At 40.4% G+C, this 27,015-nt stretch overlaps 1 protein-coding gene across 1 annotated transcript in view; it reads right to left on the reverse strand.

Moving 5' to 3' along the window:
* Window positions 1-22,485, reverse strand: part of ascc3 (activating signal cointegrator 1 complex subunit 3) — a 144,259-nt gene extending 121,774 nt beyond the window's left edge. Inside the window, 5 exon segments of the mRNA XM_071534812.1 lie at window positions 935-1,052; window positions 9,775-10,355; window positions 12,854-12,965; window positions 21,197-21,365; window positions 22,418-22,485. Coding sequence (XP_071390913.1) covers window positions 935-1,052; window positions 9,775-10,355; window positions 12,854-12,965; window positions 21,197-21,322 — 937 coding nt within the window. The 5' untranslated portion in view covers window positions 21,323-21,365; window positions 22,418-22,485.
* Window positions 22,486-27,015: the final 4,530 nt, after the last annotated feature.

The raw sequence follows: 27,015 nt of genomic DNA on the forward strand, positions 1-27,015 counted from the left end.
TCGTAGACCGCTATCCAACACGCGGCATCGGCCGGTTCTAGCCTCACCACGCCAGAATCGTAATCTTTGAGGCTCTCGAGTTCTGAGAGATGAGTATCGATTACAGCATCAAAACCATCTGATAGATCCGCGGGGATTGCAGGGGGGCTTGACAGCGTTGCCTGCCGCTGTAGCGATTAACATCTTAACATGGATCAGCGGCGAAGGGGGCGGTGACCCCCCCCGCCACAACAGAGGACCTGTCCTAACCCCCGGACTGTACATTACACACTCCTGGCTTCCCCCCCCACCCCACCCCCGAGAGAGAGAACGAACCTTGACAATCCTCCAAGAGGCGGCCGGCGTGGGAAGAGGACTCGGGGGAGGGGGGAGGGGGGAGGGAGGGGGGATCAGGTTTGACTTTGAAATCTACGAGTGGTTGTTGTCCTCGCGGTGGCAAAAAAAAACCTTGTAGAAACGCAAGTCGCAAAGGGGGGGGGGGGGAGTTTTTAAATTCGGTCCCGGGGTCCGGGAGAATAAAACACAGCAGACAAAGACTGAGAGGCTGCGGCTCTGGAGCACATCTACAGTAATGCATCAAAAAATCGCGCTCCCCTGTTACTATATGAGTGCACAAATCATTTTTTTTATTGCTTCTGAAAATGCAAAAAAAAAAAAAAAAAAAAGAAAGAAAGACAAGAATGAATAAATAGCCTGAAGAATTACACTAGCGATATGACCTTCAGCCGGTGCGTCAGCGTGGTTCGGTGTATTGAATATGTCATCTGGGCTAAAGGTTTTTTTTTTTTTTTTTTTTTTTTTCTTTTAATCGAGATAAATTCATGCCCGGTCTGCCCGTGATGCTCTCGCTCCGAGCGGAGAGTTTTGCGTTGCCATGGAGATGACCTGGTTGCCACCGGGGGGGAGGGGGGGGTGGGGGGGGGGCTCGTCTCACCTGGTGGGCAGCCGAGCCTGTCAGGTGGGACGGAGAGGAGGGAGTCGACTACGGCTGCCCTTCGCTGGAGGAGGGTGGAGATCATCTCCAGTCCCTCTGGGCCCAGCAGCTCGAACAGCTGGAGGAAGAGAAGAAGAGAGGAGGAGAGGGAGAGGGAGGGGAGGGGAGGGGAGGAGGGGAGGAGGGGAGGGCGGTAAAAATCAGTAGCCGTAAGGCAAAAATACAGTACTACACAGCCGCAAACATACACAAACACACACATATACTACACAGCCGCAAACATACACATACACACACACATATATACACACATCCTATGGTTCACCAGCCCACCCCCAATCCCCCCCCCCCACTCCCCACCACCCACCACCACCACCTCCGAACACGCCTCCAGTGCCAAGACTGAGCACCTGGTAATTACCATCCGCCTGGTACAGAATATGCTCTGCCGCTTAGCCTCCCAAACACAGCCACCTGGCACTTAGCTGGTGACAGAAAAACAGCAACCACGACGACGACCACGACGACCACGACGACGACAACAACAACAACAACAACAAAAACAAGAGAACTCCTGAGCTAGAGCGCGGCGCAGAGCCACGAGGAAAATCACAAGCGCGGTCGGAGAGAAGCAATCGGCGACATCGCGAGCGGCGACGTCCGACGGTTGGTTATAGCGCGGCGGTTCTCAACGTGGGGTCCGGGGGACCGCCAGGGGTCCTTGGGAAGGCTCCAGGCGGTCCCCAGCAAAGTGATGAATTGTTAAACTTCACCGTTATTTCATTTACAAGAAGATACACACAATTAGAGAATGTAGAAGAATGACTGTTTTGATCATAGTTTCACTGTTATCTCTCTACCTACAATACAGACAGTCATGGAATTCTGGACAAAATCATATCTAACAATAAAAATATTCTCAGATTTGGGACAAAATCTCATCAAATGGGGGTCTGTGGCCCTAATGTGGACTAAATTAGGGGTCCTCGATATGAAAAAAGGTTGAGAATCACTGATATAGCGGACCTGACTATAACGACTGTAACAAAGCATTCGACGCTTGGTGATATATATATTTTTTTTTTCTTCAGGGGTTGTGTTTCTGCGGATGGAGGTATGGTTTGCTCTTTCGGTGCGTCCTCCCTCGGGAAGGCAATAGTCAGCGCAGCGGGGGACTAAAACAACAGAAGCACTTTGATGTCAGGTCAGCCATCGCCTTTGTTGGGGTTATCTTTGTTTCTCTCGGTGGTCTCTTTTATATCTGTTCTAAACTTCTATCGGTCCCTGTGAACGTCTCTTTTTTTTTATTATAGTTTGTTTATTGAGTGTGTGTGTGTGTGTGTGTGTGCAGAGTGTGTGTTTTCACCTGCCCAAAGAGAATTTTTTTTTATGGGCTCTCGTGAATTCTGTCCTTGGGAGTTGATTGAATAGGAGAGGATGAGGTGAGGACTCCGCCGGGACTGAGAGGCAGAGTCTCTCCTTCAGATGAATCCTGTACGGCTGACCGTCCTGCGGGGCGAGCTCGACTCAAAGAGCCGTGGACCGAGGAGAACTCCTCATCCGCTCGCCTACGGGTCAGGATTTCAAGTGTCCGTATCCTAAGGTCCTCCATCTGTGATACGACGCTCAGCTGTGTTTGAGTTTCTGCAGCTATTATCAGCCTAGTCTCCATTCTCTTTCAGTACACAGCAAAAAATATTGAGGCGGTTCAACTTAAAAACAGAAGTTTCCTTGCTGCCTTAAAATTGTGAGTTGACTGAAGCAGTACTGAATAGTTAGATCAAAGATCATTAGTTAGTTATTCTAATGTAGAAAAGCTACCTGAGTGAACTTAAGACAATAAGTTCAATCAACAAATGTCTAGTCATGCTGATTCATGTTTCCAAGTTGAATGCATTAATTGATGAACTGAAATTCCAGTGTTATTTATTTTTCAGAAGGTTTGCTAGGTTTAAGTTTGAGTTCCTCTTGTATCTATATGATTAATACACAGCTCAGCATATAGTATGCAGCTGCAATACACACAGTGGATTGTACTTGCCATGTGCATCAGAGAGAAACTTACTTGATTGTGAATTCCCACATACATAAGATAGAAAGTAGATTTTATCATGTTTTTTTATTTTTAATCAGAAATTGACCAATGATTCATCAAACATACATACATAAGTCTCTATCCTGTAACTTCATTCAAACCAGAAGAAGGAAGAGTTTCTGGAGAGTTAAACCGAACGCAATGCATACTGGGAAGTCTGCTAATAAACTAACAGTGTTGAGTTTAGTGAATGCTTTATAAGGCGTTCTTTCAACTCATAATTTTAAGTTGCAAGATGCGAACTCATGATTTTAAGTCATGAAGCTCATAACTAGCACTTTTAAGTTGAAATTGACAAACACATCTATATACATTGTGTTAATGGATAAAGATGAGTTGATAAATGGATAAAGATGAGTTGATTTTTACAGTGAGGGGAGACAGGAACACTAAAGCATTATATGGATTTGTATTCAATTTAGTTTCATGGTGAATCCGCCATTTCTGCAATTCCACAAAAGTCTGGAAAGCAAAAAACCTGCAGCAAAATACCGATACAAGTCAAATGATAATAGCAATACAGTTCGAACTGACATCTCCATAATGTAATAATGCATTATGTTTTGATGGCCAGCAGATTGTCAGAACACATGTACAGTAGGGTTAGGCGATTGGACGAATACATTGTGGATTGGCGACAGACTGAATTCATCGCCAGTGGAAAATCGCTGATGATTTTTTTTGCCGATTTAATTACCTTGATATTTGGTTACTGTCAAATATCTTATGTTGACAAGCATAGACAGCTGCCTTGACAAAAGAACACCCCGCCGCAACTGTAAAACCCTAAAAAATCCCAAACTTATTTATGAGTTTACTTTCGTTGGGACCAAAGCCCTGTTGCTGTTGTCCAGTATGCAACATTGTGAACAATACGGAGCATATTTTGGGAGACAGCGCCACATTGTTTGAATAAAGTTAATTGACTTTTGCACTGCCTTCCTCCCTGTATTTACTGCTATACTTTATCAGCGTACAGGTAAGCTGTTATGAATTTCGTTTTTCAAACACAATGCAAACTAATTTGCTAAACTAAAAAATGGCAGATAGGAAAAAAAATAAGTGTGTGTGTTATATATTTAAGTATTTAACCATTTATAAGCTACGGTACAATTCAAGTCATCACGCCTACTGTGTGTGTGTGTGTATGTGTGCGTGTGCGTGTGTTTATCTGTGTTTGTCCCCTGAAACGGACGAACACATTGGGAACTGCCAATATAAGTGATGATGATTGATTGACAGGAGAAAGTACACCATATTCCAGCCCTACTTTTAGGCTTCTACTATTTTTTTGCCAACTGTTTTTGACCTCAGTGCAAATGCATCAGCCAACAGCACCGACAAGCATATCTAGCGACGAGCATTTCCTGTATGGCAGCATGTGGTAAGTGGGTAGATGGCTACATTTAAAGTCTAGTGTCACAGATGGAAAATGATTGCTAGTACTAATAGAAGTAAAGCCTGTTGGAAGTCCATATAATATTCTAATTAATAAAAGTCTATCTTATTGGATATGTGGCACAGCTTTTAGGCCTATTTGATCTGCGCTATGGTTCTCTTTAGGCCTATAGAAAATTTAAATTTCTCGAAATGAAAGGTAAGTGCTTCTCTAAAGGGAATGTACGGTGGCCCTGAGGGTCAAAACACATTTCACAAAACACACGTTGTGTTTTGTGAAATGTTGTTGTGTTTTGTGAAATGTTGTGTTTTGTGAAATGTCGTGTTTTCTGAACTGTTGTGTTTTGTGAAATGTCGTGTTTTCTGAACTGTTGTGTTTTGTGAAATGTGTTTTGTGAAATGTTGTGTTTTGTGAAATGTTGTGTTTTGTGAAATGTCATGTTTTCTGAACTGTTGTGTTTTGTGAAATGTTGTTGTGTTTTGTGAAATGTCGTGTTTTGTGAAATGTTGTGTTTTGTGAAATGTCGTGTTTTCTGAACTGTTGTGTTTTGTGAAATGTCGTGTTTTCTGAACTGTTGTGTTTTGTGAAATGTCGTGTTTTCTGAACTGTTGTGTTTTGTGAAATGTCGTGTTTTCTGAACTGTTGTGTTTTGTGAAATGTGTTTTGTGAAATGTTATATTTTGTGAAATGTTGTGTTTTGTGAAATGTTGTGTTTTGTGAAATGTCATGTTTTCTGAACTGTTGTGTTTTGTGAAATGTTGTTGTGTTTTGTGAAATGTCGTGTTTTGTGAAATGTTGTGTTTTGTGAAATGTCGTTGTGTTTTCTGAAATGTCGTGTTTTCTGAAATATTGTGTTTTCTGAAATGTTGTTGTGTTTTGTGAAATGTCGTTGTGTTTTGTGAAATGTCGTTGCGTTTTGTGAAATGTTGTTGTGTTTTGACCCTCAGGGCCACCGTAGGAATGCGACTGGCCTGTTGAGAATGCCAACCCGCAAAAACGTACAAATGTTAAAAAAATGTGGCGACCCAGTTGGCAGGAGCGAGAGAGGGGTCATTTAAATATTCTCCCCTGCACCGCCCCGACTCAGCTACGCGCCCACGTGGCACGAGTCACGATACGAGGACCTTGTCTCACGTAGTTTTTACCTCGGCTGAAGGACGTTGCCGCGTGCCTTACCAGCACCGAGTCTGAATTGCAGCCATAGGACCTCCCATAGTAAAAGTAATCCAGTTCCAATGGGGCGTCAAACTCAACTCCTCCCCTTCTAACACTTCCTGTATGTTTTCAATATGGCATTTTGAAGCCCTCTGTCACAGCGCTGTCTGCCTCGCGATCCGTTAAGCGAGGCTCTGCTGTCACGCTGCGGTGTGAAATTACCTTTCCAATCAGCTGCTGGATATAATCAAATGGCTTTCCATTGTGCTCCACCCACCCCCCACTCCAAGCACAGCTACTGCCACAAAATGTCATCATTCCAGGACCACAAATGAGAAATAATAAGACGCAGGTTCTCTCTACTGTCAGGCTTAATGGCACTGAGTGCAGAGCCTTTAAACTTTGCTGTTGACTTTGGAGTCACACAGAGGGAGAAGCGTGGAGAGTCTATGCACGCGCGCACACGCACACACACACACACACTCATACACACACTCACACACACAAAGGGCATTCTACATCTAAAGATGTCAGTGGTAGAGTTCGCTTCCAAATGTCAACTACGTGACGAACATTAAAACAGATTGTAGCCAGCCCAGGTAGTACAATACTGCTTCTGCTGTGGAGAAATTGGTAGAAAGGTGAGTGGAGAGAGAGAGAGAGAGAGAACAGAAGGAGAGGGTAAAACAAAACAAAGAAAGACAGACAGAGAGAGAGAGAGAGAGAGAGCTGCCAGTGAGAGATAGACAATATAAAAGCCTTCAGGTAAAAGGAAGGTGGGGAATGAAAGAGGGAAGGACATGCAGGGGGACAGAATGATGTAGCACTTTCCTAATTCATAAGTGAATGTAATGGATGACAAATAATTGCTGGATGTTTCAACAGGGCAAGCCACAACAGTGGTGCCTACAGGGGGCGCCCTAATCCTGACCTTTACATTCTCTCACTCTCTCACTCTCTCTGTTCTCTCTCTCTTGCACACACACACAGGAGGATGGAGAGGCAGAGAAACAGAAGGCTACCTTTCAAATCATATTACAGTAATAATCTGCAACATTTTCATATTCTGTCTTTTTTGCTACTCTCTACTCTCTATCATCGACTGACACAACCCACAGCCAGCTCATGAAAGCCTTTACATTTGCCGTTCTTCACACCTGGTATCTGGTTGGTCTCTCCCAGGAAAAACCGATGCCTTGTACATTTCGGTTTATTTGAAATAAACAGAAGAAGAACAGAGTAATTAGCATGAGCGCAGCAGCGATAGCCACCATGGCTGAAACGGACAACGAAAAGAGCGCCACCTACAGGAACACAAACTTCATCAACAGAAAATCCAAGGAAAAAGACGTCACAGTACTGGACACGCTGTTTGATTGACAGGTGATCTCTGGGAAGTGCATGGAGACAAAATTGACCAAGGCAACAGCAAACATGTCGCCCCCACGAATGATGCAGTCTCCGCCTGAGCCAATCAGTGACGAATACGTTTCCTTGTTTTGACTTTTAATAGTAGCACCCCCCTTGGGCCAATCAGTATTTTAAATGCTGAAATACAGTCCCCAAGTTTCATCAAAATCTGACCAGTGGAGTCTGATATCGCGCACCATATGAACAAACAAGTTAATAAACACTGTGATGCCCCGTTTAGGCCAATCAGTGTAACTCTGAAAGTGCCAGAACGGAGCAATGACACAATGACGCCCAAAGTTTCGTCAAAATCCGATTAGTCGCGTTCGAGACATTGTGCATGACGGATGGACGTACGAACAAACTGACAAAAACACCACAGTCAATGGTCAAGGTACCACCTTGGTAAAATTACTGTGAACAAATGAGACCACGGTGGAGGCGATGGGTAGGCTCTATCTGACGCCAGCGGTATTGTTACTGCTAGTGTTTCTCAACATGAAGACCACATTTCCCATATACCCCGTTGCTTCGTGCCTCCCCGTCCTGGTGTCTTTACATATTGGAACTGCCATTCACTTCTTCCACCATCTGCTGTCACGAGAAATTCTGGTAACACTTTATAATAACCATCATTAATAAATGGTAAATTGATAGTTAATTAAACTTTAGTTAATAGTTATTTTACTGTTAACAAACAATGAAATGATCATTAATAATGTTTACTAATTATTAGTTATGCTATAATTTATGTTATTTTATCATTAGTTTGTGTAATATAAAATCATTTGTTTATAAATTATATATTGTATCATAGCTGATAAGAGACGGTAAAAAGGGTAAAAAGCTATGATACAATATATAATTTATAAACAAATGATTTTATATTACACAAACTAATGATAAAATAACATAAATTATAGCATTACTAATAATTAGTAAACATTATTAATGATCATTTCATTGTTTGTTAACAGTAAAATAACTATTAACTAAAGTTTAATTAACTATCAATTTACCATTTATTAATGATGGTTATTATAAAGTGTTACCGAAATTCTGAATGCTTTAGCTCTGTTGTTCTCTGGAGTTGAGAGACATCTACATCGATACTTTTTGTAGTTTTAGGTCCAGACGACATTTCGGCTAATCTCTATAAACAGATATCTGCATATGAGACGTCGTCTCTCGACTCCGACTCCATTCTCGCGTCTCGAGTCGCTAATCGGACTGTAAACAATGACCGGCGCATGGAAGAGGAAGTCTTGGCCCGGATGTCCGCTGGCTACACCAGAAAACCCCGAAATATTGCCCGTCGCCCCCAGAGTCTAATCCTCGTCAGACCGATAGACGATGGGTTCCGAGATTGTATTGTCACCAACACTGGGGCTCCACAAGGCAGCACTATTTCACCAGTTTTATTTTCCCTGTATACAAACGACTGCAGAAGTAACTGCTCTGATCATTTAATGATTAAGTTTGCAGACGACAATGCAATTGTTGGATTGCTTGAAGATGATGAGACTAGCTATCGTGATTGGGTTGACAAGTTCGTTGGCTGGAGTAAGTGTGTGGCTAATAACTAGGCTTCAGTTTAATACCAAGAAATCAAAGGAAATTAAGGAAATGATTTATGTTAAAATATATACACGTTAAAAATGTTCCTTGTTTTCTGTACCTCAATCCCGAGTTTTGACAAGGGGACAGCTAATAATGTATATCTAAATTGGCACATTCTCTATATATATGATCTGCATCTGCAAAGTGAATTTGTTTTATAAGTTGGATAGTTTTTTACCCATATGCACTCCTAGACACTTTGCATATGTATGGCCCTCTACAGACATGCTAATATGAATATGATGCACATTTGCTGTAAATTCACATCTGTTTTCATATACCCATATCCTTGTCATTGTTATACACTGCATATAGGCATATATTGGTATTTTGATGTTTCCACCAAATTATACTGCATGCATTTCATGTTTTCAGTATATTTTCATATCATATATATTCTGCATTGATTCTTTCTTTGCATCAGTATGTTTTACAGCTGCCATTTTGCACACCCTCATAACCCTGCAATCCATACTTTCTCCCATACTTTTCTTTCACATAGTACATTCTACTCAACGTGTTGAAATTGTCAGTTGTGTTTTTTATAGAAACCCCATTTGCTATATCTGTTTATATTCTATTTTTCTTCTGTTTATTATATATTGTTCTTCGCTGAATCCTATTACTATTTGCTGCTGTAATGACCCAATTTCCCCACGAGGAGCATTAAAGTTATCTCATCTCAAATCCTCTGTAGTTCAACAGTCTTTCTGTCCTCTAAAATATTAAGTAATCAGATAGAGACACTATTGTCTTTATATTTGTTTAACCTTCCCTTTGTGTGTATAGCATTTAAGAGTTGTAAATATTCCCTAAGGACTCTAGAGGGTCTTTATTTCCAGTGAAGTTAAGGTCAAAGCCATGCAGAAGTTCAAAATGTCCAAAACAGTCTAAACGTAAAGGCCAAGGATGACTTGGCCTAAAAGCCAGGCCCTGGTAGATCCAGCATCTGGATGAAACCCAAGAGGCCCATTGTTGAAGGTCAAGGTTGTAAAATCAAGAGCAACGCTAAGATACTAAGCTTACCAGCGGGACAGGTCAAACTTTGTTACTGAAATACCAAGTCCAGCTTACACCCCTCTTTCTAAAACCTGTGTTAGGGGAGCTTTGCGAGACCAATTTATAGCATAGAGTATCTTATCTTTTCAGTGAAACACAAACCTCATTCTGCAGCTCATCGTCACTCTTAGGTGAGGCCAGCATCTCGAACAGGGAGGTGCACAGCTCCTCTGGGCTAGAAGAGATCATGTTGCCTCCATCCAGGTACTTCTCCACCTCCGTCCTAAGGATGGCTCCATCCTCACTACTCTGAGCAGACCCTCCCGCGCTGGGCCCTTCTGCCTCACCGCCAAATCTCCTCGCACCCTGGTGGTTGTTTAAGAAGTTGATAAAGTCCAGGCTCACATTCTCCTCGAGGCCCCCATCCCACGGCAGGTTCTCCAGGGGGTCCAGGGTGTAGCAGTCGTAGGAGAAGGCGATGTTGCGTCCGAAGGTGGAGCCTCGTTGGGGGGTTCGACAGGAGCTCTGGACCCGCACGAAGTCTTCCACCTGGGACTCTCCGAGCGGAGCCACCAGCCGAGCCACAGCGGCACAGGAGGCCTCGGCCGCGGACGAAGGGAAGGGGCCGAACATCTGCTTGATGGCCCGGGTCTCCTCGGTGCCCACGTGGTCTTTGTTGTGGAAGGTCTCAAACAGAAAGACCGCGGCGCTTTCAAAGGTCTCCTGGCCATTTTCTGTTCCCACTGTCAGACAAGACAGAAACGAGGTTTTTAGTCATTCATATCATGGTTGTAATAATCATTATTGCAGAAATTATGACTTCCATTTCGAGAGACCATTAGAGCCTAGGTTGTACTGGTCATCATTTTAATGAGGATAATTGCTGCAACAATCACCATCATCATTTCTGATATCATTAGTGGCATCTAGAAAGCAATGTTATTTTGTGTTGCCGTTACATATGATCTGTGCACTATACGTAACTCGAGAGTAGCACCGTCAGTTCCTCTGAGCAGTACAGGCTACAGCAAGAGCTCACTATTTAAAATAGATATGTCCCTGCACCTCATTTAAATAATATTCCAAACAATTCATGCTTAACTAGAACTGGGCTTAACAAAAGAAATACAGAGTAATTGTCCAATTAGAGGAAAAAAAATGTCAAAAAGATAGAGAGAGAACACAGGAAAGGAGGTTGGAGAGGCAGAGAGAAGCCAGAGCAGATGAAAAGGATTTAAACCAATTAAAATGGTCTAAAAGCATCTCAGTCTCCGCCGCACGTAGCAGAGCAGAATGGCTGCTTTCATCCTCTTCAGAGTGTGCTTAAGAGCTTCTCTTTATTTGGATCTACTCACATAGGCTGAGGGCAAGTTCAGCACAAAAAGTGGTTGAGAGCATCGCGAAAACAACAAATATTGTGTTACTCTTGACTGGTGAATGAGAGGAAAAATATCGCTGTGAATGGAGAGAAAAGAAAATTAAATGAAAACAATGGCGGGCTTTCATGAAAGTGCACCCATAAATGACTCATGAAAAGTTCGGCAAACACATGAGGGTGAGAAGAGGGTAGTCTAGCGTGTTCAGCATGGCATCCAAGAGTGGTTTAAGTATGTCTATATTTTCATTTGCTGACCAGCATTTTCAAATAAGAACACGCTGTTTTATAAACGCATTTAGCCCTGCGTTGTTCCTGAACTCTAAGGAGTCAGAGATTAATCAGGATTCATACACATGAGCCTTTTACAGAGGCTCTATCAGCCTTGACTAGCATTCCTTGAGCTCATGATCCAGCATATACATGTGGATGTTTATCTGTAAGAACTATGGAGAAGCCTTCTGTCCTTCAGACCTCCATCTCTTCCGCAGCCCCACTCTGGAGCTCTAATATTCGTTATGGATGCGGCGGGATTAGAAAGGGAACGGGAATCCTGCCACGTTCAAATCCTCACCCTGCTGTTTCCCCTCCACCCCCCACCCCGGCCCCGCAGACTGGATCAGAATAGTAATAAGAGCATTGGGAGAGGACCTTGCGAGCACCGCTGTACGACTTAGGAGGGACTCTCAGGGATTTTGATCGAAGCCATTTATCAGGCACATCAGAAGCAGTTAAACGTCATTCTTGTACAGTTGCTGCAATGACAGCTGATGGTGTGTCACCTTGTATGTCACATCTCTGGAGGTGTCAGTGATCACTGGGTAGAGTTTGAACCCTGTTGTGAGAGCAAGAGTTCTAGAGTTTGAGGCTGCATACTGGTCAACCCCACTCTCCTTACTTCACCATTTATATTCAATCATAGGTTAAAGGGGAAATAAGTACGATTTTTGCTGCCCTGTAGCACAAAATGACCATAATATACTGTATGTTGTTGGTCAGTAGCAATGACTCAAAGATTTCTTGGCCAGGCGCTGAGATGTCTGGCTTTCAAAACTCACTCTCCGACCCGTACTGTTTCTGCACTCCACACCCATTGGAATTTCAATCCCTCCTACTCACCTACCCAACCACCCGCATGCATTTTTACTGCTCAAGGATGCAGGATGGTCCTACAATTCCAACACATTTCAGCTTTGAAGGCTAAAAGCCTCGTTCTTAAGCCAAAAAGCAATTATTTTTTTCAGCATTATTTAGCATGATATACTGCCTCTTCACTGGATGTTTCTGTTGGATCACTGCTCTAATTAGTTACTGTTTGTGTCAATTACAGGCTTCCGTACCTCAAGGGGATGGGTGGCAATGCCAGAGACTTGTGTAGGGGGCAAATTCTATCAGTGCTGTCACAATTCCTACTGGTTGCCGATAGAGTTTGATAGAGGTCAGAGATTACTTACTGCCCCTTTAAGAGAGAGTTTTTCAACTACCTTCTAAGAAACAAGCACTTGGCACCAGCTTGGCACTAAATTGACACAGTCGAAATTAGAATCCAGGATCTCTGGTGTGGCAAACCTATTCTTTACCACCAAAGTGATGTAGCAGTCAAGCTCAGACTCCTTATAGCTGTGTCCCACAATGGCCTACAAGCAGAAAAGTTTTGAGAAATTTCTGGGGCCGACCGACGGTCACAGCTAAAAATCTTTTCAGCTGCTGATTAAGTGTCTCATAATTAGCAATCTTCGACAAGCAGTCTAAAAAAAGATAACAGCATTCTGTTATTCCCTACTTTCTTTTGATCATTCCTCCTCAAACAAATGAAATTAGATTGATATAAATGACAACGTGTTTTGAGGCTGAGGAGTTAATTACCAATCTGTTTGGCTGCCAGAAGGATGCTCTTCAGTTCCTGAGTGGCGGCCTGCTGCTCAACCTTGTCCTGATGCTGAGTGCAGAAATGGACGATCTTCTGCCATGTCAGGCCCTCTCTGGCAAACAGCTCCTGTCGCTTCAGACGCTTTGTCTAACATGAGTCAGAGGGAGAAAAAAAAATGATATGAAAATGAATCACAGATATGTCAATTGTCCATTCACACTAAAGTATATACTTGCAAACCGGTATATTGGATGTATAATCAGATATGGTGCAGTCACTGTCATCTACCTTTGATATGATGCAGTTTGACTGATTACATATTTACCTCCGCCAAGGAGGTTATGTTTTCGGTGCCGTTTGTTTGTTTGTCTGTTTGTTTGTCTGTTAGCAGGATTATGGAAAAACTACTGGGCCGATTTTCATGAAACTTCATGGAAGGGTGTAGCATGGGCCAAGGAAGAACCCATTCAATTTTGGAGCGGCTCCGGATCCGACTCACGAACAAGCAATAATAGCACGAACCTTGGCGGAGGTCTGCGCTCTCCGAGTGCCCTTCTAGTTATTGTAGAATTGATCAATAATACACTGGTTGTCTATGGGAAGCTCTTAACCTGAATTGATTCAAAGACATTTTGACCAGATTCCACACACCATCAGATTCCAAGTAGTAGTAGTAGTAGTGGTTTTCGCGTGCCATGGTCTAATGCTGCTTCAGAGGGTTTTCCATACTGCCACCAAAACCTTTCTTTCAAAACGCTGAATTATTGGATTTCTCTTTTCTTTTTTTGGCATGAAAATGCCATCCATCCATTTTCAAACCCTACCTCATACTAGTGATTATGAGGAAAGTGGAGCTATCAAAATCAAAAGTATCGACTACTGCAATTTCTAAATCACGAATGGCAACGATTTTTTTTTAAGAAAAGGTCTTTCAGAGAGCATCCTAAACAATGTATTGTGCTGTGCAGAATGCCTGAGCAACAAATCAATTGCCTAAGCTTTAGCATCTTAGCTCATTTTTTTTGAACAGTGCTGAAAAATATATACAAAAAGCTCTGCCCGCATATATTGTAATTTATATCACATTCACAAAAAAAACCCAAAAAAAACACTTATAATACGAGGGTGTTCAAAATCTAGATAAAACACATACAAACACTATGTACTGTGAAAAGCTCATACAAAATAATGACAAGGCATCACTACATAAACTACATGGCCAAAAGTATGTGGACAACCCTTCTAATTAGTGGATTCGGCTATTTCAGCAACACCCTTTGCTGACAGGTATATAAAGTCAAGCACACAGCCACGCAATCTCCATAGACAAACATTGGCAGTAGAATGGCCTGTACTGAAGAGCTCAGTGACTTTCAACACGGCACCGTCATAGGATGCCACCTTTCCAACAAGTCAGTTCGTGCTAGAGCTGCCCCACTCAACTGTAAGTGCTGTTATTGTGAAGTGGAAACGTCTAGGAGGAACAACAGCTCAGGCACGAAGTGGTGCCACACAAGCTCACAGAACAGGACCACCAAGTGCTGAATTGGACTCTGGAGCAGTGGAAACACGTTCTTTGGAGTGATGAATCACGCTTCACCATCTGGCAGTCCGACAGGTGAATCTGGGTTTGGCGGACGCCAGGAGAACGCTACCTGCCCGACTGCATAATGCCAACTCTAAAGTTTGGTGGAGGAGGAATAATGGTCTGAGGCTGTTATTCATGGTTTGGGCACCTTAGTTCCGGTGATGGGAAATCTTAACACTACAGCATACAATGACATTCTAAACAACTGTGTGCTTCCAACTTTGTGGCAATAGTTTGGGGAAGGCCCTTTCCTGCTTCAGCATCACAATGGCCCCATGCCCACAGCGACATCCAGACAGAAACGCTTTGTCGACATCGGTGTGGAAGAAATTTGACTGGCCTGCACAGAGCCCTGACCTCAACCTCAACCTCATCGAACACCTTTGGGATGAATTGGAACACAGACTGCCGAGCCGGGCCTAACCGCCCAACATCAGTGCCCGACCTAACTAATGCTCTTGTGGCTGAAAGGAAGCAAATCCCCGTAGGAATGTTCCAACATCTAGCGGAAAGCCTTCCCAGAAGAGTGGAGGCTGTCATAGCAGCAAAGGGGGGAACCAACAGCATAGTAACGCCCATGATTTCGGAATGAGATGCTCGACGAGCAGGTGCTCACATACTTGTGTGCATGGTAACCTTACTGTGCAATGAGACAAATAATTTCAGCAAACAGTAAGAAATGGTAATTCCTCAGCAACTGCTTATGTTAGGTGCTGGAACTCTTTGTACGGCTTATTTTAGTATATTTATAAACTCTATTATTACATCCGATATGTCCAAATAACAAGACACAGGATTTTTTTTAGAAGCAAAGGAGCTCTTAAATGGTATTGACTACCCACCGCCACTATAATCTCTAACCTGGCAGAATGACAGGTTACCAAAACTCTGTCCTATAAACGTCTGTGTGACTTTGATTTACAACGCATTCCTAATACTGAAGTCTATTCCAATTTGCTCTGGTGCTGCTGAAAGTTATTGTATGTCTGCATGAGTCCTACCAGTGGATGATCTGATCAGTGCCGGTGCTGAGCAAGTATTCTTGATGGCTGGACCACTTTCCAGAAATAACTGTTCATTGCACAATTAACATTGCATTTTGTCGATTGTTTTTGTCCATTTCATAGGTTACAAACAGGCTAATTAAATAGCCTCATAAGGTACATTTTAGATAATGGACCCACACGTTCACAGCAAAGTGGGACTGTTTCTTCTTAATTATGTTTAAAATTGTCAATTATCTGCGTGTAAATGTCCCTCACGCTAATTATAGGTTTTTAGATAAGGCAAGCAATGTGAAGAAGAGGGAAATTGGCTTTATCAGTTTGAAACTGTCCATTTAAAAAAGAAAATGTATTAAAAATATTAAATGTCCAAAATGAATAATATTTTGCCTTGTTCATGGATAATTAAGCCGTTACACCTAATAAAGTCTTCTATGTTCATTGTTTCTACTTTAAGGCATGCTAATTAATTGATTAACTATCAAACTATGTAGTTTGATAGTAGACAGTAGACAGGTATATGCTGTGGTAAAAATCATGTCTGTTCTTCATTGAGCAGTATATAATTAATAAAAGGATGTAAAAATGTATAATAGTGAAAATGTAAATGTAACTATTAATCTTCATATCTTAGCTGCAACTGTTCACATATTCCTCACATGTTCAAATGAAATTCACTACACATCACACAATGGTTAATCATGATAAGCTTGCACTGTTTTGTTGTTTGCTGTCATACAGTGATGTATGGTGATATACATATAGTATATCTATCTGAATCTTTTTACGATGGTAAGACAACATATTCTGGCATTTCTTTTAATAAATCATGTTGTTGTGTAAGCAGTGCTTCTCTGTATGCATGCAATATGCTATAAGTTAACTGACGTTACTGTATTCTCCATAGAACAGATGAAGGCAGCTGATCAACTAGGGAGCCAGAAAGCAGACATCACATCCAAGTAAACAGGATTATTAATTAATAAGCTGATCATTAATCAGGTCTATATGGCATTGGCAAAAATGTGTGATGACATATGGACTGTGCTGAATCTGGTGATATTTAATCAAATACACCTTCAGACTAATTGATTTCTCTCACAAAATACAAAGTTAAATGATGCTTTTAGGTGGAAAAAAAGCTAATTTGGAGCAATTTCCCCTGAATGGATCAAGGAGGAACTTTCCTCAGCTATGCTTTCATTGGCTGGTGTGCAGATAGTGTACGAATCAAAGACATATGGGTGGTTGACAAGGATTTTTTGGTTTGTTTGTTTCCCATGTACCCCATGACAATGTGTTCCTTACAATCTTATATATACCAGAAAACCCATAGTGGTTACACTTTGTTTCTGATGCCTTTTTTGGGATACTGTTAAATGGCTGCACAATACTGCTATGAATTTTCATACATGTGGACAGCATGTTCTCTTTTTAGCACTTCAAGTACTTCATTTGTCAGGTTCAGTAGCAGAAATAAAACATTTTACACTGTCACATGTACATAGTGATCAGTTTTCATGACTTGGTTTAGTTCAGTCAACTTGATCAGGAACAGATGTGGGATTTTACAGCAAGCTTTTGTTATTGTGCATGACTTTTTTTACCATGTTATACTGTATATGCACCTATGACTGCAGTTTTGTGGAAAGTCAGTGTAAATGATGCCGTTTTTGTATACTGTACCGGTTTGGACACCTGTACTTTTGTAAAACAACATTAAATGAGTTTTTTGACCTCTGATTGGACACACAACCATTCCGCATCAAACACCCATATATCAGTGCAGTATAGGATTTGGTTGAATAGTGAGAGGATCTAAAAAAAAAAAACGATTTTCCCTTTAATGCAGCGGGGTATTAAATCTCATCAGGTCAGAAAGTTCAGCCTCGGGGGCCAGGAGAAGTGTTAACACAATGACTCCATTACAATCAGCACTTCTATGTCTTCTAAAACTAAGCATTTTAACTCGAGCTCTAAGATAATCTCGTGAGTGACCCCGGCCCTCGTTTCCCTGGAGCAGCAGTTTTTACGCTCCGAGGATTTAACTGGGGGGGGTGAGCGGGGCAAAGGTGGCCAGCTGACGACCGCTCCCAATTTCATTTCGAGTCTCGGGAAGAGGTAAGAGACATGAGACACACCGATTTGAAAAAAAAAAAAAAAAAAAGACGGTACATGTGGGAAGCATATAAAATGCCGAAAAAGCAAAAAGAAAATATATGAAAGAGAGCAGGTGGTAGGATCAGAGATCATCTGATGTTCACCAAAAGCTCTTGAATCCATTCTACCAAAGTATTCTGGCTGGTGTTCTTTTTCTGTGATCTTTTTAGTATGTTGGGAAGGCAGTCTGACTGAAAATGACAAAAATCGTAATTGTTAAGAAAGCTGGCTTCCATTTTGGTGCAACTCCAGACTCCATAGAGGTTGTAATGGACAACATGGACCAGCCCCTATGTAGTGTATTCAGGGACTGTCAATGCATTTTAGGAAAAGAAAAAAAAGCTCAGATGCTCCGCTAAATGCTTTAGAAAGTCCTTTTCTTCAATTAGATGCTTTAACGGTTCCATTTCTAAGCTTTTGCTGAGTGTAGACTGATTTGTTATTATTGTGACTGCTATTGTGTATTCTTTTTTTCTTATTAGGCTGCAAAAACAATCAATACCCCGACAAGCAAGGGGTGGGCTGGAGCGTTGAAACTTGGGAAATAGCTGTATTTTCATATCACGATATCATCTCCATATTTTACCGGGATATGTGCAATTTTTGTCACAGTACTGTGAAAATAATGTCCCGGGCTAAAATATTTTAGCATTCAACTTGATCCAAATCAGCTGGTTTTATATCATCCAACTTGACGCCGGAAAACTGCCAAAAAGCTGCAGCAGCATTTCCCTTTTTTTTTTTCTTTCCCTCACCTTGCCCTCAGGGTGGCTGCTTCAAAGTTAGTTGGCGCTTGCCTGAGGGGAGAACGGTGTAATTTGCGCTCCATCCACAGCTACTGTGGAACATTTATACACAAAGGAAAGTGGACAGCAAGCACAATGTGATATCTTGATAGAAAACAGAACATATTATATCAAAGATTAGAGAAAAAGTCCAAAAACTGAAAACAGATTTGTGTATCAGAACTTTGTTTTTTCTTCTTTCCTCTCCCATTAATCATCTCACGACCCCTCAGATTTATCTGGTGACCCTTTGGAGGGGCCCGACCCCTAGGTTGAGAACCACTGGACTAAAGTAGCTAACTGTATATAAAGTAGTTCAAACTAGCTCCACCTCCAGCAGCTACAACAGTAACATGCTGCTTACACACTGATGCTTCAGTATTAATAATCTAAAGATGTCATATATAATAAAATATCAGTCAGAGGGACCAAACCACTACTTTTACTTTAATACTTTAACTACATTTTGCTTCAAAGTTAGTTGGCACTTGCCTGAGGGGAGAACGATGTAATTTGCGCTCCATCCACAGCTACTGTGGCACATTTATACACAAAGGAAAGTGGACAGCAAGCACAATGTGATATCTTGATAGAAAACAGAACATATTATATCATGACACTGAATATGACACCTTGAACATTTTCAAACACCCTGCTGGTATACAGTAATACAAGGATACTGCCCAACCGTATCAGGGAGAATAACTCTCCATGTTTATCCAAGCACCAGTGTTGCCAAATTTATGGTGTATTCCGCTCATTATTTCGGCATTCAAAATAAAAGCCAAACAGGCAAAGCAGAAAGCTGCCTCCTGTGTCCTTGCTTTTGTTAAAAGACAGAGCAGACATCTGATGGGATTAAAATGTAATTCAGCAGGTTTTGTATTCAACGATTCATTCATCTCTCAGAAAGCCTTAGTCATGAATAGGTCACACCGTCATCGGCTATTCTTACTATTCTCTACACTGTACACATAAGCTGTGCTCATGCGTCATGAATTACCTAAACCACAGAATACTGACATTTTACTACTCTGTCACATCAGATGAGTCAGTTACCTGCTCCTGTCCATGTCTGTATCCTGATTCAGGAGACAACAGGTTCCACAAACTGAAAACCATTTAACTTCCTCAGTATAACCTTCTTAGGCTGGCAGTATACCTGGCCCTACAGCGGTCTGGTGGGAGAGTCTTGCTTCCTTCATGTGCTCCTCCTAAGCTCGGTCTTCCGAGTTTAGCAGTCGATGTGTATTCAAGTACTTTTTTCTGCCTGAAATTGCACTATTCCCGACAGCATTTGAAGGCAGCATAGGCTTGCTGCTACTGTACGTAGGGATGGTTGGCGCGGTGCAGAACAAGTGCAGAAAATCTAGGGGAAAATGAGACATTTGGACCCACAGCGTAATCGTTTGGCTTCAGAACACTTATGCTGCTGGAGCTGTTAGGAGTAATAGTCCGGTCATTTTTGCCCTTTTTGGATCACCGGCAGAAGGCTGACATGGACTCGCTGTGTGTTAGGTGGATATACAAACTTCACCGACATGAGGGTGAGTAGATAATGACCAAAGTTTCATTTTTGGGTGAACTATTCCCTTAAGACACCTTCATGTTGTCCTTATTGGCCTATACTAAGAAATACTGAAATTCTCTGATCTCATATTTAGAGTGAATATCGGCGGATTTCGATTGCGGGCCGACTGATCGGTGCAGCCCTACTTTGGTTGTAACACCAAGTTGTTGAATTGTTCAGCTGTTGGTGGTTTTCGCTTTCAAGTGCCTTCTAGTTTAGTTTGCTGTCAGTATTTTACCCCAACACACATGAGAGAGGTGTCTGAAACTGAGGCATTTCCAGGAGTCAAACTGTAGCAGTTAATTTCCTTCCTTTGTTTTACTTACTTGCCTATTTTTACCAATGGAAATAAGATTATTAATACAATTATTAGATACAGTGGTGGAAAGTAACTAAGTACATTTACTCAAGTACTGTACTTAAGTACAATTTTGAGATACTTGTACTTGTACTAAAGATGAAACCAGTGGTTTCCAACCTTTTTGGCTTTTGACGTCTTACAAAAAGCAGTGTGTAGTCGGGTCACATTTCAGATGTCTATGAGTTGTTAACAGCTCCACCAAATAGTGATTTTTCCCTCTAAACCTCACATGGTTTCATTTCAATAAATGTTCAAATGATCCAATATTTCAGCAAAAATCAAAGATTAGAGAAAAAGTCCAAAAACTGAAAACAGATTTGTGTATCCGAACTTTGTTTTTTCTTCTTTCCCCTCCCATTAATCATCTCACGACCCCTCAGATTTATCTGGTGACCCTTTGGAGGGGCCCGACCCCTAGGTTGGGAACCACTGGACTAAACTAGCTAACTGTATATAAAGTAGTTCAAACTAGCTCCACCTCCAGCAGCTACAACAGTAACATGCTGCTTACACACTGATGCTTCAGTATTAATAATCTAATGATGTCATATATAATAAAATATCAGTCAGAGGGACCAAACCACTACTTTTACTTTAATACTTTAACTACATTTTGCTGCTAATACTTATGTACTTTTACTTAAGTAGGATTTTTCATGCAGGACTTTTACTTGTAATGGAGTATTTTTACATTGCTGTATTGGTACTTTTACCTAAGTAAAGGATCAGAGTACTTCTTCCACCACTGATTAGATATTAGCCTTATTAATAATTAAAGTATTGCACTGAAGTCGAAATTTTGGAATCACCGCAACACAATAATATATCAAAGACATTACCTTTGGCACAGACCTTCCAATAAATAAAAAGCCACAAACAACTCCTGCTCTGAAATGAAAGTTGGCCTCACCCTCAGATCGTATTGTTCAGTGAAGTCGTCCTTCTTGCTGACGTTGGAGAAGGAACGCAGTGCACCGGTGAGCCGTGGAGGAGACATTGTTCTCCGATGCCCTGGTCCATAGGCTGGTGCTCCACAATGACTGACAGACAGACAGACACAAACAATAGTGATTGCTGTGAGGTTTCTGTAAAGCATTGCTTTTCAACATGAGCATCAAGAAATGAATGCTACTAATGTTAGGACTATATGTAGCCCTAATACGTCACGCCATACTCCATACAAAAAGCTGAGAGTAATGCTGCCTTGCTTACTGGCACATTTGAACAGAAATTGAAGTAACCCCACATATCATCAACCAAGCAACACTTTATTTCAATAAAAGCTCAACTTGTAAGACTGGTTCACAATCCTCGCTATCGCCCATCACAAGGTATTTTGGTGGAAGAGGATTGTGTGAATAGCAGTGAAACCGTTTCTAAACGTTGAAATCTTACTCAAATAAAGGCTGCTTGGTATTTAGGATGTATGCCGAACTGAATAGTTGGTCCTATCAATTCGTAAACGGCCTTAAGTCATCTTCTACCAGGTATGTTGCTATGCCGATAAGCAAGGCAGCATGAAACTGACAGATTTTTGAATGGAGTTCGGCGTACACTTCACTCCATAGGGCAAGCCACGTAGCGGTGCTAGGCTACATGTAACTGCTATTGTTGCAAAAAGTAAAAAAGCTTCTCTTTGCCACTTTTTCTGAATACAACACATTAAAAGACACTTCATTACTCCTATGAAAATAAGTAGGTAAAAACACCTCCCCACCGAGTAAACTACAAAGTTAAAGTGACATTAACGTTTGTGCTAAACAGAGTGGCTTCCTGGGTCATGATTAGTATGTGTAACTCTTTTGTTACTAACTTTACCACATTAGTCATTTTACACATTCACTGTTGCCATTGACTTTGCGGCAAGAGCGTTTTGCTGAGATGAAAATACGAAGTAAACCTGTTAGCTAGCTAACTTAGCTAGTGACAGTGTTATGCTAGAGGCAGATTGTCTTGCTAGCTCACGTTAGCTAGTTAGTCTGGCTGCCACGTCGTACTATTAAAGAACCGTGAAGAATTGACAATATACAATAACACAACATCAGGAAGGAGGAATAATTTGCATTATCTGTTAGCCATTGTGATAACTCACATTTCAACACTTTCCTTAGCGCGTTATAGAATGACTACTTGTCAGGCGTGTATGGTACATGGACCGGTGGATTGTCAACAGCGACGCTAAGCATTGTGGGTATTGTAGTTCTTCCGACAAATACTTGGTGGCAACTAATACAAAAAAGGACTACAATATCCATATACACAGAGGGTGACGTCACCACATCACAGAGAAGACAACTCAAGGAAAAAAGCTCAAGGAAGATTTCTTTCTGTATTTTTGATTCTATGTATTTATTGTTATTTTGATGTTATGGATATTTTTTTTATTATGTCTTCTTTTTTCTATGTTTTTATTAATCTCTATTTTGTTTCTGTGTTTGTAAAGACGTTTCTGATTCATAATTTAATTAATAAAAAACAGCTGCATGAAGGGAGTGACAGAGGGACTTTGCTGTCTACTTGCTTTGCTGTCTAAGTATATTATTCAGATCATCAGGACTACCAGAAGTCTAACCTTGCAAAGAACATACTTTGTTCTCTAATTACAAAGTTTTTTTCTATACTATTTATCCCCCACCATACTCAATAATATGCATACTGTAAATGTGCTGTATAAAAGTGTATGTAGCTACTACATAACTGTCAAAATAATGGGCAGCATAATCACAGATTTGTTTTTGTTAAACCTGATCCTTAAAGCTGAGTTGGACGTGGACATCTTTATTTTTTTTAATCAATATTTTATTTTAATTTTATTGTTTTATATTATTATTATTATTATTATTATTATTATTATTATTTTAATACCATCAAAAAATTCCACAAAATTATTATTTTGTTTGTTTTTCTGCTTTGTTTTTGGTCATAGCACAGGGAAATATATACATTTTAATATGTTTTCCATGGAGCACAGATAAACTTGACTCTTAAAGTCAACTTGGTCATGTACACCTTTATTTATTTTCTTTATTTTATATATATTTTTTCCACCAAAAAAAATTTGTTTTTTTTTTACCATTTTTTTATTGTCTGTTTGTTAAGCACTTTGTAACTTTGAGAAGTGCTATATAAATATTGTTGTTGTTGTTCTCTGCTGTTGTTATGTGTCTTAATCTTCAGTCAGCTGCTCACAGAACATGTTACACAAGTCATATGGATGATCAGTGCATATAAGCCACATACAGAGTTGAACCATTTACATTAGAGATGGGCAGTATTTAAATTACATGAATTAGTTGAAATACGTATTTTCATTATTTGTGAGTATTTGGTCATTTGTCTTTGACCTGAGTAAAAAAAAACAAAATGAAGAACTGTTGTATTTAAATTACTTCAATGACTTTTTTTAGAATATGTAAAACTGAATGAAATGGGGAGATTGAATATTTTGATTTCCATAAGTTTTGAGATACATCCTGCATTTTGACTGTTTGTTACACAGAACTTTTTTTTTTTTTATTTAGCACAAAAGAGTAATTCAAACAAAATATCCATAATGTATAGCAACATCATAAAGAGCATGTGAAAGGAAGACCAAAGAAACCCAGAGGGGCTTATGGAGTGTCTCCCTTAATAAAAATCATACATAATTACAATGTAGTATAATGAAACCCACAAAAAAGTTTATAAAGAACAAAACAATATAAACAAATTAATAGGTAAAGTAATACTGTTAAATAAATAGGGGGAAAAGTAAAAAATAAGTAAAATAATATTAAAAGAAACCAAAAAGAAAAGGAAAAGCAGAGTAAAGGAATAAAGAGAGAAAACAACACAAAAAAGGGAAAAGATTAGTTAACATGAAGTAATTAATTATACCAAAAAAGAGACAGCAGTGTGCTCACCTCAATAAACATGATGATTGTGAAATAAATACTGTTGACAGCTTTTTTAAACAGATTGGGTGTGAGATCAAAGGAATGAAACTTGTTATGTGTGTGTGTGTTTTGACTGCTGATGCATGTGCCAGCTGTGACTGCATGAGTCATTATGTAGTTATTATGTAAGTCCATGTGGGCTGGGCACCTTAAGTGTATGACATGTAAATCAATCAATCAATCAATCAATCAATCATAAACAGTGATTTGCAAACTGTTGAAATCTAAGTTCATAGTATAACTTAGTATATAAGTATTAAAATCAACAAAAAATAAACAGAGAAAACAGAGACTTGTTAAAAACTATGCTCATTAAACATGTTCATTAAGAGGCAAAAAGATAACAGGTTTAGTTTTTTCTCCTTTTACTATTATGCAAGACAGCTGTTTGGGGCTTCATGCTTGATTTATTACTTGTTGTCAAAAGGACACCTAAAGGCAAATGCTAATTAGAATGTATGGATCAAATGTTCATGTTTCAATGTATGTACTTTTGTATTTGAAACTACAAATGACATGTATTTGAATGAAATACATTTGCTCACACCAGTAACTTGTAATTGATTTTTTTTTTTTTTCACAACTTTGTTTATTGGAATTTGTAGAAAATACAAAATGTGCACCAGGTCATACAAAAATAGAAATAGTATATAAGGCACAGTTAACAGGTATGCATAGACTTACAACACCCATACACACCCACAGGCACTTGCATGCATACCTAGCTGAGAATATTATATATACATACATGCTCAACATATGTGCATATATGTACCCAAGTTTTATGTTTATAGACCAAACACAACAACTGAAACACAACATATAGCCTGGACGCCTATAAGAGAAACACAGTGTGTATACTCAAGATAAATAAATAAACAATATTATATAAAGAATTATAAAGGATTATACAGAAAAAATACAATGGTCAAAAAAAGTAAAGGGATACACCCACATCACCACACATGTAAATAGATTATCCAAACGAAATAATATTGGTAATACTCCTTAACATACTTGTAATTGATTTTGACATGTAATGGTCATGTGTTTGTATGTTGCATAATACAGTTTCCACTACACACGAGGGGAGAGGTGAAGTGATATCCCATAATGTGAGCTCTGGCCTGCCATGTGCATTCATTCACAGAGCCTAATTGTAATTCATAGATCACCTCCTCTAACCCCACCTATGAAGAAGGTGTCTCATCTCTTCTCATCCCTCTGTGCGCTTTGTCCTCTTAGGCCAGGCCAGGCCACACACACACACACACACACACACACACACACACACACACACACACACACACACACACACACCCCTATTCATGTGCTGTATGCATGAGTGGTGTCCACTGAAGTCTGGCTACGCCGCAAGAGAGCTCACACAGAGGATACTGGGGAGTGAGAGAATGATTCACTCCCTCTCTCCCTCGTTCCCTCTATCTCTCTCTCTCACACACACACACACACACACACATCCGGAGACCACGCTAAAGGGCACGGGGGTTGTAAAAAACAATGCATCAGTTTGAGTTTTATTTATTTGAATTTCTCATGTTTGAGTTGTCATCCCTTATATCGTTGCATCCAACATAAACCACATTCCGAGTGAATATCCGGCCGTTTGACATTACCACGGGCAAAGACAAAGTAATACGCACCAAACTGCAAATAAAACCAGAAAAAACTCTTTTTTTTTTTTTTTAGGCAGATAGCATAACTAAACAAAAAGGGAGCAAAAACAAATAGGCCTCGTAATTAATCGTGGAGTGGGAACGAAAGAGCCCGAAAGCCTTTTTCATAAAAGCATAATACATTAATCCGTATGAGTCGCTACATTCACGGGAATTAATCGAAGGCTTGATTTGTTCTGCAATCCGGTTTCGCCGCAGTATATCTCCGTCGTGTTCTGTTGACACGCAAGATCACAAATCACAGGATTATTTTGGAGTTTCATTTTTAATGCGTTCGTGTCCGACAAAGAGGTGAAATTGAACTTGTTGGCGGTGTTTGTTTTGGGATTTTTGCAAACTAGATGATGTCTGATTAAAAATGGAGGGGAGACCGGGGATGATTGTAACGAATTTTGTCTCGGCCCCTGTGGCTCTATCATAATATCACACACTTCATGAATTGATGTCAAATAGAAGGAGTTCCATTGTTATAACCTACCCCAATACCGGGGTGAGGTTTAACACTAGCTGGGGTAAGTTGCAAGAAGCAAAAATTGAACCCACACTATATAATTTGATGACTGTCAGTCACTGTGTGTGTGTGTGTGTGTCTTTGACTACACTGATCCTTTTTGAACTAAACTATTTTAAGATCTCTTAACTGTGCATGCATGTATGGGTTGTCTTTTTAACAAAATTAACTGAAATCTCAGTTAATTAAACTCAAATCTTAAGTCAATTAAAACTTAACTGACTTGAAATGTGGTGTTCCATCACATAACTGTTATAATAAACGAGTGTGACAAAGTGGGTGAGAACTGTCCTTTACTCACCACTTGTCCCTTACACAGTACACAGTACACAGTACATTGTAACATTGCATCACTTACTATCCCGGGTTTGTATGTGTTAGCATTATGTTACAGTTCACATCAAAGCACATGAGTAGGTTAAAGCAAACACACAGCCATAAGTTAGTTTCAGTTACTTTTATTATGGGGCAAGTTGGAATTTTGTTTAATTGTTTGTTCCTTTGTTCAGACCCACCATGCGGGACTACTGTTTGGGAGCATTTCCTG

The sequence above is a fragment of the Centroberyx affinis genome, unplaced genomic scaffold (assembly GCF_046629955.1).
Source record: "Centroberyx affinis isolate AG114_WGS23_722 - 3 ecotype Tasmania unplaced genomic scaffold, CSIRO-AGI_Caff_v1 ptg002631l_1, whole genome shotgun sequence".
Taxonomy (NCBI): Eukaryota; Metazoa; Chordata; class Actinopteri; order Beryciformes; family Berycidae; genus Centroberyx; species Centroberyx affinis.